The sequence below is a fragment of the Bos mutus genome, chromosome 17 (genome assembly GCF_027580195.1).
Source record: "Bos mutus isolate GX-2022 chromosome 17, NWIPB_WYAK_1.1, whole genome shotgun sequence".
In the NCBI taxonomy this organism is placed as follows: Eukaryota; Metazoa; Chordata; class Mammalia; order Artiodactyla; family Bovidae; genus Bos; species Bos mutus.
In genome coordinates, this window is record NC_091633.1 from 43163862 (window position 1) to 43178989 (window position 15128).

Consider the following 15128-nt stretch of genomic DNA (forward strand, 5'->3'; position numbering starts at 1 on the left):
AGGACTGATGCTAAAGCTGAAACTCCAATACTTTGGCCATCTCATGTGAAGAGTTGACTTACTGGAAAAGACCCTGATGCTGAGAAGGATTGGGGGCAGGAGGAGAAGGGGACAACAGAAGATGAGATGGTTGGATGGCATTACCGACTCGATGGACATCAGTTTGAGTGAACTCCGGGAGTTGGTGATGGACAGGGAGGCCTGGCTTGCTGCGATTCGTGGGGTCACAAAGAGTTGGACATGACTGAGCGACTGAACTGAACTGAACTGAATGACAGAGAAGCAATTAACCTTTTTTTTTTTTCCTGTTTGTCTGATTTTTTTATTATTATTTTAAAAAGTGGAAAACCAAAAGTATAATTTTCATTCAATAAATATCATTCGATCCTTAAGCAGCTTTGTTGCAGAAAGTGAAGTCCGTGATTTTAGATTATTTTCGGTTTAGAATCAGTTTTCACACAGTTTCAATAATTGCAGCAATTTCCTTGAATTGTCTGTAGAAATTCTGAAACTGTGGGATTGTCATTTCAAAGGACTTGTTCTTCACTTGGCCTGAATGATCTGCCACTTTGAGCATCACTGCAACATAAGGATACTTAAGAGATCTGCAACTGTCGGAGCTCACAGCCATACCCAGCTTCCACTCAAAATCTATGAGCTGGCTGGTGACCTTGGACTTAGCATCCAACTGCGGCTCACTGGACTCCTCCATAGCACGGTTCAGGGCTCCCACCATCCGCAATTAACCTTTTTAATATAGAATAAGAAATTATGCTTCAATAAAAAACCATTTTTTATACACAGTTAACAATGTTGAACCTCGTTCATAATTAATGGAACAGTTAAATGAGGTCTTATTTTCCCCCATCAAGTTGACAAAGATTAATAACAATATTAATCGTAAAAGAGGAGTCTTTTTGTTATATGGTTTGGCATTGCTAGAGTAGCACAGGTAGTACAAAGAGCTTGGGCCTTGGAGGCAGATGGCCCTATGTTGCTGCTGCTGCTGCTAAGTCGCCTCAGTCGTGTCCAACTCTGTGCGACCCCAGAGACGGCACCCACCAGGCTCCCCCGTCCCTGGGATTCTCCAGGCAAGAACACTGGAGCAGGTTGCCATTTCCTTCTCCAATGCATGAAAGTGAAAAGTGAAAGTGAAGTCGCTCAGTTGTGTCTGATTCCTACCGACCCCATGGACTGCAGCCTGCCAGGCTCCTCCGTCCGTGGGATTTTCCAGGCAAGAGTACTGGAGTGGGTTGCCATTGCCTTCTCTGAGATGGCCCTATACAAACCCCTAAACCTGAATGTCTACCTCATTTGGTGTATTTATGGACAAATCAGTTAACTTCTTTGAGTCTTAACTTCCTTATCTACAAGGCTGGAGAGTGATCTTGACTTTGTAAGGGTTCAGAACAAGGGTACCCCAGATTTTGCACTTTTGCATAAACATTATTTTGAGAGGCAATTGAGACTCTCTATAGGTTCAAGAGAAACTACTGCCTCTCCCTTTACTACTTAGAAGAATTTAAATTGGGTATTTATCCCAGAAAATTTATTATTGAAGATAAATTTTTATCAAAACAGACCCATCTATAGGCCAGACAAACATCTAATCACCAAATTTCAGGCCCCCAGCCCATTCTTTAGCTCAGGATGGCACATATACCTCATTTTACCTTTCTGTCTTTGACCTTCTCATGTACATGGGGTTCCTGTACTAATGAAATTAAATTAGATTTTCTCCTGTTAATTTGTTTCATGTCAGTTTAATTATTAGACCAACCAAAAGGGCCTAAGAAACATAGAGGAAATTTTTTCTTCTTTCCCAACAACTTCACAGAGTTTTAAAATAGCCCAGCTCTGGGCACAGTTGCTTTTAGTTAGTTAAAAGTCATCAGCTTATATTCAAATGTCACTATAAGCAATAGAGTTTGACACTTGTATTTGAAATTTTATTTTAAGGATATTGTAGAGGAAGTTGTTTTGTCCATCATGCAGTGTTCCTCTCCACTGGAGAAATTCTTATTTGGTCTTAATATCAAGAAGTTTCACTTCTCCTGCTGTGCTTTAATCTTATGGATTTGGTGATTTGTATACCTGACTGGTTTTCCGTCTTTGAACTAGCTGCTAGAAAGCCTGGAGCCGAATGTGTGGTCCATCAGTTTCATACATCATTATGGTGTACAATCTCAGCCTCATACCTGGCTCCATTTATACACTGTCATTGTTTTGTTCTGTTTTTTAGATTTGCTCTCACTTTTCATTTATGTTATTGTGTTTTAAGTACTCTAAGGTGCTTTTTTAGCCTTTCTTAAAAGCGACAGGATAAAAAAGTCATTACTAAAAAAGAAGTAAACACATGTAAAGCAGTTTTCACAGTGCCTGGCCAATAGTCGGTATATAAAATAAAAGTTAATTTTATATTTTCTTATAAACAAGTCTAATTATCGTTTGTAGACACAGATTGGCCCCTTGTGGAATATATTAGAAAGGATATGGCAAAGTGATTTTTTACCATAGACAAGTATCCCAAACTGGAAAGGTGTTACCACACTAGGTAATGGAAAGTATAACTCTAAAGCAAGCTGAGAGCCCAAATGGTCAAATCTCTGCATGGAATCCCCTCTAAGTAAGCCCAGCCTAGACCACGAATTATTCAAAAGTGATTTCAGTCTTTACTTGGGTCTCTCAAAGGACACGAAAGGGGCACTTGTTCTTATCCGTCAGCTGCATGTTATAAAATGTGGCTTCTTTTCCTTTCTAGTTTTCTTTCACTCACTACTACCCAATGTATCCACTGACAACCAGATTTACCCTCTCTTACACCCACCTCCCAACTCTTTATTGTGTAGACTGACCAAGCTTCTCTGATTAGAGTTTTCCTTTTTTTTTCTTACACCTCTCTGGACTTCTTTCCCGCTACTCATCTCTGATTCTGTATCATAAAAGATTGATGAACTAGGCTGACAAAGACAATTCTTCTGCTTGCAGGTGGGTTGGAGAATTCTCACCTGTTAATAAATCTTCTCTGTCACCTAGGAAATAAAGGGTGATTAATGTGTGATACAGTCCATGGGGTCTCAAAGAGTTGGACACAATTGAGAGACTAAGCACGCACACATACACACACAATGTGTGATAGAAGAAGAGAGCACTTTGGAATGTGTCTCTAGCTCAGGAATACATTCAGGCATGTTGGGACAAAGGTCAGGGCTTAATTCTTCTGGTCCTGCCTTTACCAAGGCTTCCCTTGAGTAAGGGACTTTATGACATCTGTAACTTGGAGGTAGAGTCATGATGCCCTTATGTTGGATGGAGTTGAAGCTGTTGGTGCAGAGTACAGGAATAATTTGTTGTTTAGCTGCAAAGTTGTATCTGACTCTTTACAACCCCATGGACTGTAGCATACCAGGCTCCTCTGTCCATGGAGTTTCCAAGGCAAAAATACTGGAGTGAGTTGCCATTTCCTTCTATAGGGGATCTTCCCAACCCAGGAATCTAACCTGTGTCTCCTGCATTGGCAGGCAAATTCTTTATTGCTGAGTCACCAGGAAAGCCCAAGAGGATAATGATGGGGGCAAATGATCTGTCCTCTTGGTTTCCTGTGGACTGTGGGAATGGCCATCTAGGCTTGCCTCCCTCTGAGTGGGGTAAGCTGAGAGGACACAGTCTTAAATTCATTATACCCAGTTTGCTAATGCAAAATGAGGCAGCCATACACTAGTTACTTTCTTGCTCTTGTAAACCTATATGCTTATTTATCTTTCACATCAGCTTCAGAGTACCTAAAGTCTCTGATGTAAGGTTCACAGTAGAAGAGAACTAGAATGAGAGCTAGGCCAAGTCAAAAACTTGAGCCACAGAAATATTGACCCAGTACTGTGGTTAATTAGTTAATATGATTCCCTTCACATTCTTTTCTTCAGTGACTGTTTATTGAAAGCCAACTTGCCAGTTCTTCTAAATACTGAGAACATTAAGATAATAGACCAATGGCCCCTGGTGTTTAGGAGCCATAGTATAAGGGAGGCTGACCTAAGAAGGATAATCAGAAACATGGTGTTCAGTGCCACAGTTGAGCTATAAATGAAATGTCTTGAGAACCCAGAAGAGGGAGAGAGACTAACTTCAGAGAGTCAAAGAGGAGGAAACACTGGAGTTGGGGTTTAAGGATAAGAAGTCATTTGCTAGGGCTTCCCTGGTAGCTCAGTCAGTAAAGTATCTGGCTGCAATACTGGAGACCTCGGTTCAATTCTTGGGTCAGGAAGATCCTCTGGAGAAGGGATAGGCTACCCACTCCAGTATTCTTGGGCTTCCCTGGTGGCTCAGCTGGTAAAGAATCTGCCTGCAATGTGGGAGATCTGGGTTTGATCCCTGAGTTGGGAAGACCCCTGAAAAAGGGAAAGGCTACCCACTCCAGTATTCTGGCCTGGAGAAGTCCATGGACTGTATAGTCCATGGGGTCACAGCGAGTTGGACATGACTGAGTGACTTTCACACACACACACACACACACACACACACACACACACACAGGCATGTGTTCATTTGCCTCAATTATATTTACCTGATTTTAGTTTGATCACATGACCTTATTAATATTAGAAAACACTGTCTAGCCGAATGCAGTCTTAGCATTTGGTCTTTTGATTCTGCAGTTAATGATAGACCAGAGTGGAATTCCTGGAATGTTCTGAGCTAAAGAATTTGAAAGATGTCATACATAGAGACAAACCACATCCTTAGGGCTTAGCAGATAAATGCCCTGGGACTTTGTTAATAAGGATTATGGGAGACTTTCTCTTGGGCCACCCAGTATTTACTTCCTGTGGCAGTAACACCGTGTAAAATATATGCCGATCAGATGGGAAACGATGGTCACTTGAAGCGTGAATGGGGAGCTCCAGATCCAGGACGAATGGACAGAAGTTGCTGTTGCTTGGGATGTTGGGAATGATGGGGGCTCAGCACATACACGGGGGATTTCCTTCCAGCAGGAGTAAGGTTATTGGGTCACAGCTTGAAACTGGAGGTCTTGCTGAGCACTTGCTTCAGAATCACCAGCAGCAAGGGCAGCAGGGTGGCACTCTCTCTCTGTGGCTTTCCTTAGCACTGCAACATATTTCTTTCCATTCTTTAGAAATAAATTCTGATTTACGGCTTTGTATTTCTTTAGTGTCTGTTATAAAAGTGACCATTAAATACAGAGTTTTAGTGACTAAAACAGTTGGAGACCACAGCCAGACTGACAGCTTTAGGAGAGCGTTTATTTTCCATTTTTTTTTCCCCTCCAGCCTGGCTTTAGCTTTAAATTAGATTGTAATAATCATAACAAAGCTCCTCCCTACCCTTAGTTGAAAGCACATTGCAGACCTGGACTCTTTCTGGGACTTTATTTATGGCAGAATCCCATACTGTTTTAGAACTTTTATCTTCCAGGTTGTACAGCATTTTATGGGTCTCTGTTTTCTATAGCATTTCAGAAACCAGTTCAAAACAATATGAATTTTCTAGGGTGCTAGAAGGATCTTTAGGAAAAGCAAACCTCCCCCGCCTCCCCAACCCTGCCTCATTGTCTGCATTGATGTGGCTCTCATTGTGTTAATACTGGAATACACAGTAAAGTAGGTTAGTTAAGCTGTTGGTTCTGGAGCCTTATTATCTGGGTATATTTCTCAACCTAGCCGTTTACTCACTGTGTGACCTTAGACCCCTTACTAAACAATTCTGTGTAGCAATTTTCCCAGCTGTGAATACAGAACAATGGTAGTGTCAACCTCAGAGGAAGGTTGGGAGGATTTATCAAGTTAAAGTACTTAGAGCACTTAGAACAGTTCTTTGCAGCAGCAAGTGCTTAAAAAATGTTAGCTGTTGTTATTAGCTCAGAAGCTCATGAAGTTATCTATAATGGATGAATGATATTGAATGGTCTAATAGTCATCAAATAATTCCACTCTGGTTGGTCTGCATGTACATGCTTGTTAATGGTATGGTTAGGAGATTTTAAACTCTAAACAACTATATTCAATTGGCAACTACTTAGAATTATAATTTCCTAGTAGCTTAGAGCATTGAGTTTGTACAAGCTGAGCTCTTCTTGAGAGTATTGGGATTGGAGTCAGACTGTCTAGTCAAATACCAGTTCTATTACTTATGTAGCCTCTTGATGGTTTGGTTCCCTCATCTGTATAATGGAGATAATTTCTCACAAGATTGTTGTAAGGATAATGAATATAAATGTTTGGAACATGTTCCAAATATTCACAACAGTTGTCGAGGGGGAAGAGAGGAGGGATTGATGGCTCATGGGTCAGGTTTATTTATGACAAGTTCCCTGGTAACAAGTGATCGGAGCTCGGGATTTGTTCAGGGTGGCAGGCATCTGACAGCAAAGGGGAAAACACTAAGTCGTTTAAAACTTCAGGAATGTTGAGAGACATTACAAAACTCAGAAGGGCAAATGGCAGTTTGTTGCTGTCAGTATTATAAGTGTAAGGGTGGACACTTCAGTTCAGATGAATCATTCTGGATGTGTCCTGTCTCGTCCAAGAATTCCACTTGCATAAGATGGGGTGACATCAGCAGAGAAAAGAAAGCAAAGGACCCAGTCTTTCTTCTTACTCCTGGAAATAGTGACAGTGGCAGTGCTGTCTTGGGGTTTATTCACTGTTACAAAGTTCTCAAACTGTAATGGGTGTAAAACTCAAATATGGAACTTGTTTGAAGGCCGTCTTTCAGAGTCTCATCCACAGAAGTTCAATAGACTGTCGGCGTAGCCTGGGAATCAGCTTGTTTTCAGACTCTAGGTGTTTCTGACGCAGGTGGTTAGACTACATTCCGAGAAAGATGCCTCTGGTGAGACTGGGCAGAGTAAATTCCCCTGCAGAAGGTGACTGCCCGCGCTTTGGCGTTTTCCCCAGCATGATGGTTTGCTTCTGGAACTCAGAAACAAAAAATCCAGTTTTGCTTTATTTTGAGCCAAAGCACTGTTTAATAACTGATGTTGTTTGTTAATTGTTTCTCACAACACTGCATGGATGACAATATTAATTCTATTTGACACAAGAGGAATCAGGGACACAAGGAAGATTTCTTTAAGGGTGCAATGTGGTTTGGTGCAAGCATGAATTATGGGCAAACATTATACGGGTCCTTCAATTTGTCCCCAGCCATCTGGGTATTGCTAAACACATCTGTTCCTTCTCCTGGAGAGGATGTTCCAGTGCTGCCACACGATTTAAATTATGTCAAGAGAGAGGGTTCCATTTGTCCACTTCTCTGGTGCGTAGGGACGACTCCCCGGAGCCTTGGTTCGCCAGGACTGGTGTTTATTCAGTGCCTGGGTACTTAACTCTGAATTTTGATTTGGGCATTTGCCAGGCATGATATTCTGCCAAGGCCTTCCCAGTCTGTTCTCTGCTGTTTTGCTCCTGAAGATTTACAGCTAATGAAGGGATAAAGAAAGGTCACGGCAGAGGCGGCAGCATGTGGTAGTGACTCATGGTCTGGGCCTGGTGAGGAGCCAGTTTGGGTGGAACGCTCCACTAGCTGCCGCGCTTGTTTTCACGTGGCTCTCTGCCACGGCCCTGCAGGAAGCAGTTTCTCGCCTGTTGCCGGTCAGAGGGAAGGCCTGGTCATTCTCTCCATCCCTGTTGTTATGAACTCAGCTGAAGCCAATGAAGCCTTGTGGCCACTTGACAAAGAATCTTGTGGAGTAGGAGTTCAGGAGACAGTGGGATGGGCCACTCCTGGGAGGGGTCAGGTCTTCAAGATCAGCCACAGATACCTGCCAGGGGCACTTTGGCTGTAGGACTGAAGGGAGTCAGAGATGCTGGGACTGGCAGGCAGGGTTTCTCAACCTTGGCACTACTGACATTTTGGACCAAATAATTCTTTGTTGTGGGGAGGAGAGCTGTGCTGCACATGGTAGATGGCTAGCAGCACCCCTGGCTGCTACCCACTAGATGTCAGTGGCACACCCCATGCTTCCCCTTTGCCCCCAATTAATGCAACCAGTAAAGTCTCTGGACATTGCCAAGTGTCCCCTGGAAGCAAAATAACCCCTGATTGAGAACCACTGTGGTCTCGTTGAATCCCAGGCATGGGACCAGTGTTAAGAAGATCCACTTTCCATTCTGTTTTCCTCATCCTTTTTCATTATCATCCCTAAAATTTATTGAGCACTCACCATGGGACACATAGTCAATTTAGCATTTGTTATCTCATTTAATCCACACGACATCCCAGGATGAAGAAATTCTTATTGTTCCCATTTTGTGAAAAAGAAAACTGAAGTTTATAAAAATAACTTGCCCAAGGTCACACAGCTGGTAGTTGGGGCTTAAGCACAGGTTTAGGTCCTCTTCCTCACCCTGTTGCCATATGTAAGGGAACCATAATATGTGGGAAATGCTGAGATGCAGGGTAAAAGCTGACATGCAGCATAAAAAGGGGGCTGCCGAGTGGAGGCAGGACCTCCACTTCAGGACTGGCATTCAGGATTATAAACTGTAAGCTCTGTGGAGATAATTAAGAGCTTAGATAAACTTGACTGCTATGTAGTTGGTTCAGATAGAGATCCAGCTACTGGAGGCAGGTCGGGGCTTGATCACAGCTGAGCCTCTGCCTGTTCCCAGCTGTTGTCTCCTGTCCGTGTCACTCCATCCCTGAGATGTGACACCTGATGGGATCCCAGTGTGCCTTTTTCATTTCAGATACTGTCCATAGGACCATGATATCCCACCCCAAACCCCAGGCCTTCCTTCTGCTTGAATTACTCCTGCTTCTGTTTAGCTGCAGCTGCCAAGTACTGGGGGCATATCTGCTGAATAACCGACACATGAGGTTGCCCATCACCTCTGGTGCACTAAAGATTCTATGACATGGCAACTGAAGCTGACGTGATCTCTGGTCTATGTAAAATAGTTGTAGTTTGTGGGAATTGATGACTCTGAATTGAATGCCAATAGTTAGAGACAACTTTGGGAAGGTTTGCTGGGCAACAGTTGAGATTTTTAAAGGGAGGGTCAGGGCTTCTGGGGGTGTGCTTTCCTCAGTATTAGGGGCACCAGGTGGAGGTGTGGAAGATGTTACTTGAAACCCAAGTGAGCCTCTTCAGTGGGCCTTTTAAGTATATTTTACACTTAGTGGGGCAGAAGAGATTTTGGAATGCACAGTTGTTTTGTAGTCTGCGTGACACCTAGAACCAAATGGCCTTTGACATCATCAGACAGCACTTGCTTCAACTACATGGACTTCTGCCCACATCCAGTGAGCATGTAAACTCGTGTGTGATGTGAAAGCTGTGAGTATCTCTGCAGAGGGAGAGTTCCAGCTGACTTGCAGAGGGCTTACCTGAGGCCAGCAGTAGTGTAAGGGGTTCTTTTTATTTTTGGCTGCACTGGGTCTTCGTTGCTTTTTTTCCGCAGGCTTTCTGTAGTTGCAGCGAGCGGGGCTACTCTTAGTTGGGGTGTACAGTCTTCTCATTGCAGTGGCTGCTCTTGCCGCGGAGCACAGGCTGTAGGCACGTGGGCTTCAGTAGTTGCATCATGTGGGCTCAGTAGTTGCTGACTCATGGGCTCTAGAGCTCAGGCTCAGTAGTTTTGGCTCACAGACTTAGTTGCTCCGCAGCATGTGGAATCTTCCCAGAACAGGGATCAAACCAGTTTCCCCTGCATGGCAAGATGGATTCTTATCCACTGAGCCACCAGGGAGTCCTGTTTGGGGACTTCTGCTGCCCTTGTGCCTGATGGATATTGATGTCCTGCCAAGCTTCCTCCATGTGTTAAAGTATATCTTGAACAGTCACCACACAGGCTTCAGCATTCCTGCAAGACTGAAATCATCTCTGCAATTGCCCTGTGTTCTAAATTCCCTCTGCCCTTCCCTGGTGGTCGGTCGTGCCCTTTCTAGAGGATATTGGGGTTGATACTTGCTGGTTTAGTGAGGTATCATTTGAGTATAGCAAGGCTGCTCACAGGAAACTTTTTTGCTTTTGCTCACTGTCTTGTTACCTTTAACATATCTTTTAAATATTAGAAAAATAATACAAGTTTATTAAAGACAAATTAGAAAATGCAAATAAACAACAAAGGAAAAGAAAAATCACCTTTTAATCTTATAACTCAGATATAGCCTCTGTTAACATTTTGGATATGTTCTCATGTTTTTGTTTTGCTTTCTACAAAGGGAGAAATTAGAAGAAATTGCCATAGGACTTGTGGCATATTCTTAGTAGAATATTCAAAATGACGCTTAAATAAAATCTTGATTTCTTGGCAATGGGCCCTGATAATTTTTGACAACATACATGGTTTTAGAAATCTAAATAAGAAATGCTATATATTTTTCTCCTTGCTGATAAAGGGTGTATCTACAGGAGATAGTGTATGTGCATGTGTGTGTGTGCATGTATGTATGTAAATGGAATGTCTGTGGCTCCTGAAAAAGAAATTCTGTTGCTGGATTTGCTGACTCACTGCCAAGGCCTGCTGCAGGCAGGGAACAGATTCTGAGTTATTCAAGCCAAACATTTGGCCCTCATGGTTTATTGGCCACTGTGACAGACTTCTCCTCACACCTCACCTCCTCACGTCTTCCTTGTTGGCACGTGGACATATCTGGCATTTTGTTCATTTTGCCTCCTCATCCCCTCCTATTTCTTTCAGTTCCTCTTTAGCATTTCTCAAATTTATATCAGTACCACCACAGTTCCCTAGTGCACAATGTTAGAAATACCCAGACACTTCCTTCCTGAGGTCACTGCAGGAAATCACTGTCTCTTTCTAGGACCCTGTCTGTGCTCGCTGTGCCTTTGCAGGGCTCCTGATGTAATGGAGGGGTGGAAGACTGATCTTCATTTGTTCCCAGTCACTCATGAAGTGGTTCTCTGTTTCCTTTCCCAGCCCAAAGTAGACCAGGGCATCAAATGAGCCCTACGTGTTGTCACACCCTGAGGTGCACAGCCTTGGTGAGACGAGGGAGAGCAACTGTACAGCCTCACTGGATGATTCCTTGCAACACTGAGTAGAAGATAGTTTTATACTGACTGGTATGACCAGTAATGCTGTCACTGAGAGGATGCATCTTAGGATCATAGTTTTAAAAAGTTAAAAAAAGAAGTGTTTAGCTCTAGTTGGCAAAGGAACAAGGTACAGGGAATGATACTGTAGCTTGCCTGCCTTAACGGATCATGAGGTACGAAGGAGACTGGAATGACATGGGCTTTATAGGAAAAACTTGTTTTTGCGCTCTGTAGTGTTTTTCCCCCTCCCACAACCAGTTTTTTGGTTTGCTGTTGGATAATTTTGGAAAAGATCCTCAGCTAAAACAAGGCTATCAATAATTGCTTTCTAAGTCCTAATAATTGTCATTCTAAATTTTCATTCTATATGACAGATCATATAGTCACTCATTTATACCTTACAAAACTTCCATGGGAGGATTAATCACCTCTATTTTACAGACATGGAAACAGAGTATATACTTTAAGAAACCTACCCAAGGTCACATAACTGGTCACCACAGCACCAGCATTCGGGCCAGGAGTCTGACTTCAGAGACTACACTCTGCTCCACCTCCTCTTGCAATAAATCAGGTGGTAAGACTCTGAGTTCCAGACAGAGCCTTACTGTGTTATCTCAGGCGAGTTAGTCACCTCTCTGGGCCTCAGTTTCTTCATTTAGCTAAAATATCCTGTGATGCTATGGATGCGTTTATGCCATTCTCCTCCACAACCCTTCAATTCTTGGAATGCAGGTAGAGAGAGAAATGCAATTTGCCTCAGAAGAAATCCAGACTTGGTTTTGCATCCTGTGCTTCCTTTGGTCTTGATTCCATTTCGTTTGCAGGAGAGAGCTGCTATTCTACAGTGGTGGGAGGGGAGGTCTTTGTTATAAGCAGAGACGATTCCCTTGGGGCAGCTAATCTCATTGGACTAATTCTACTGTTATGAAGAAAGGTTCACTATAACTTTCACAAGAAAAGATTTGAGAGAGGGCAGTCCACAGAAATGGAAACAATTCTTCAGTTAGGAAGTGCAGTATTCCGTGTTTTCAAGAAAATTTTTTACTCCACAGACCCAGGACATATTTAAAAGGAGAGACAATATGGTTCTGAGGATGAAGCAGTGAATTGGCGGAGGGAAATGCCTTTTTCCTGCTGATTTGCCACATGTTTCCCATAAGTCATTTGACCATTTTAGGCTTCTGTTTCTTTGGTGAGCTTGCTATGGTAAGGCCTGAAGAATCACCTCTACAAATACTGACTTCTGATGGTCTCATTCAACCTCAGGAAGTTACGTGTCTCAGCATCTAATCTGTCTGTAAGTCTGCCAGGGGTCCTGTTGCCCTGGTCCCTACTAGTTGAGCCGCGTTTTCTGACTCCTGTGGTAGTCTGAGTTAATCCCAGCAGTATGGGGATGGGAGGGTGTGCAGAGAACCTGCTCCAAGTAGGAAAGCTGCTACAGACTGGATCCCCCCATGGTTCTTGTCCTGTCTGATGATGGCCTCAACTGAGATTGAGCTCTCTGTGTGACAATGGTGATAGCAAACATGGCAAATGGGAAAAAGCTTTTGACTTTGTAATGAGTCACCATAATCAATAAAATAGCTTACTTTGTGACATGATGTGTGGGGGACTATGCGTACATTTGTAAAACTAGTTCTGTTCTAGCTTTTACACTAAACTTAAGACTGACTTTCTAATTCTTTATCTCCTGGAACAAAATCCATCCTTCTTCCCCTTTTACCATGAATATCATTCCCATTACCTATCGTCATGGCCTAGTTTTTAGGGGAAAAAATTAAGCCTCAATTTCTTCTCTCATTCTTTTTACAGTGTCTTTGTTTTCTAACTTTTGTTCTGTGCACTGCAAGACTCACTCTTGTCTCTGCTTCTGACCTTTATAAGAATGTCTAAAGACTCAACTTCCATTAGGTGAGATTATCATTCCATAAATGTCTAGGCAATGTGCCTAGGAGGAGAGTAAATCTTTGCCCTGACATTGGAGAAGCTGAGCACAGATACTGTGCTGAGGTGGGGTGGCAGGGGATTGTGCCAGAAGGGAAGATTCGCGTCAGATTGAGAAAAATCCCCTATGTCACACTGAAGGGGGTAGATTTTAAGCTATAAACAGCAAGAAGTTCACAGAAGGTTTAAACAGATCACACGCACATGCACACACACACACATACATCCCACACCACATGGACTCAAGACTTGTTTGATTAGGTTTATAGTTCAATACAAACATTTGATAAGCACCAATTTTGCATCAGGCTCTGTAACAGGTGCTTGGGGTACAAAGATGCAGAAAGCATCATTCTTGCTTTCAGGGAGGAGTCAGAACTATATCATGACATAACAGTATAAGAGAAGTTCAGATTAAGTGCTTAGTCATTTATGCTGAGGAGGACAATTTTTAAGATTTAAATAAAAATACCTGTGATATTGGTGTGGGAAGAGTAGAAATCGGCAAAGTATTAACTGTAAATTTCCATGCAGTGTTGGTTGTCTTCATTATCATGATGTCTCCTGCCAGTTTTAGTCCTTTTGATTTGTGAAACCTGGTATTTCACACTTTAGGAAATCCTACCCAGTAGATTTCTTTCTAGGATTCAGTAGGTAACATCTTTTTGAACAGAAAAAAACAAAATGAGAATACCAAGGGAAGAAATCATTTGGTGCCTGGCCAGATTTGCTTTGTATACCATGAGCCCTTGCCTGTTTCCAAATGTTCTGGGTAGACTGTTTGGAGATTGTCCAGCTGAGACTTCTTATGAATAAAAAATGTTGCTATAATTAACGTCTTGCAGACCCAAGTTACCTTTTCCCAATAATTCACTTGTTATTTATGCTTAGAGACATATATAATATCAAATTACCTAAGTGGAGAGGAGGAGGGTGAGAAAGAAAACCAAGCTCTGTTGTAAGGATCAGTTGTCAGAATACTGCTGACTTCATAAACCACTTGGGCTTTTTTTTCCCCAGGCAACACTTGATGTATTTATAGCCTTGAAATTTGGTTACCTATCACTTAGCTTATATGTGAGTCACCTTTGAAATATATGCACTGAGACCAGATGTACTAATTGCAAAGGTAGAGCACAGGTGGGAGAGCCCCTGTTTTAACAACAGTGGCAAATTGTGGGGAAAAGATCATTTATCATTAAATGACATTAAGACTCAATGGCAGAGCTTTTGAGTCTGGATTTAGAGAGCTATTCAGCTTTGCTCCTGTCAAGCTGGGCTCCCTGTCTTGGAGTCACAGGTTTCTAGTTTGATGTGCTATGCTTGCTTCATGGAGTGAGAACCTCAGGGAGAGGATAGTGGTGGGGAGGATGGTAAGGGAGCAAAGTCACTTGTGGCAACTTAATTTGGCTTCAGAAATGACATTCTGACATAGCTGTTAAGAATTGCTTTGCATAATCAAAACCACTATGAGATACCATTTCACACCAGTCAGAATGGCTGCGATCCAAAAGTCTACAAATAATAAGTGCTGGAGAGGGTGTGGAGAAAAGGGAACCCTCTTACACTGTTGGTGGGAATGCAAACTAGTACAGCCACTATGGAGAACAGTGTGGAGATTCCTTAAAAAACTGGAAATAGAACTGCCTTATGATCCAGCAATCGCACTGCTGGGCATACACACTGAGGAAACCAGAAGGGAAAGAGACACGTGTACCCCAATGTTCATCGCAGCACTGTTTATAATAGCCAGGACATGGAAGCAACCTAGAGGTCCATCAGCAGATGAATGGATAAGAATGCTGTGGTACATATACACAATGGAGTATTACTCAGCCATTAAAAAGAATACATTTGAATCAGTTCTAATGAGGTGGATGAAACTGGAGCCTATTATACAGAGTGAAGTAAGCCAGAAGGAAAAACAGAAATACAGTATACTAACGCATATATATGGAATTTAGAAAGATGGTAACAATAACCTGGTGTACGAGACAGCAAAAGAGACACTGATGTATAGAACAGTCTTATGGACTCTGTGGGAGAGGGAGAGGGTGGGAAGATTTGGGAGAGTGACATTGAAACATGTAGAATATCATGTAAGAAACGAGTTGCCAGTCCAGGTTCGATGCGCGATACTGGATGCTTGGGGCTGGTGCAC

The 15128-nt window shown here is 42.6% G+C and overlaps 1 protein-coding gene across 1 annotated transcript; it reads right to left on the reverse strand.

Moving 5' to 3' along the window:
* Positions 1–301: 301 nt before the first annotated feature.
* Positions 302–732, reverse strand: LOC138991446 (COMM domain-containing protein 6). Its single transcript, XM_070385616.1, has one exon. The coding sequence runs from the start codon at positions 710–712 to the stop codon at positions 455–457; it is 258 nt and encodes an 85-aa protein (XP_070241717.1). The 5' UTR covers positions 713–732; the 3' UTR covers positions 302–454.
* Between the last annotated feature and the right edge of the window lie 14396 nt (positions 733–15128).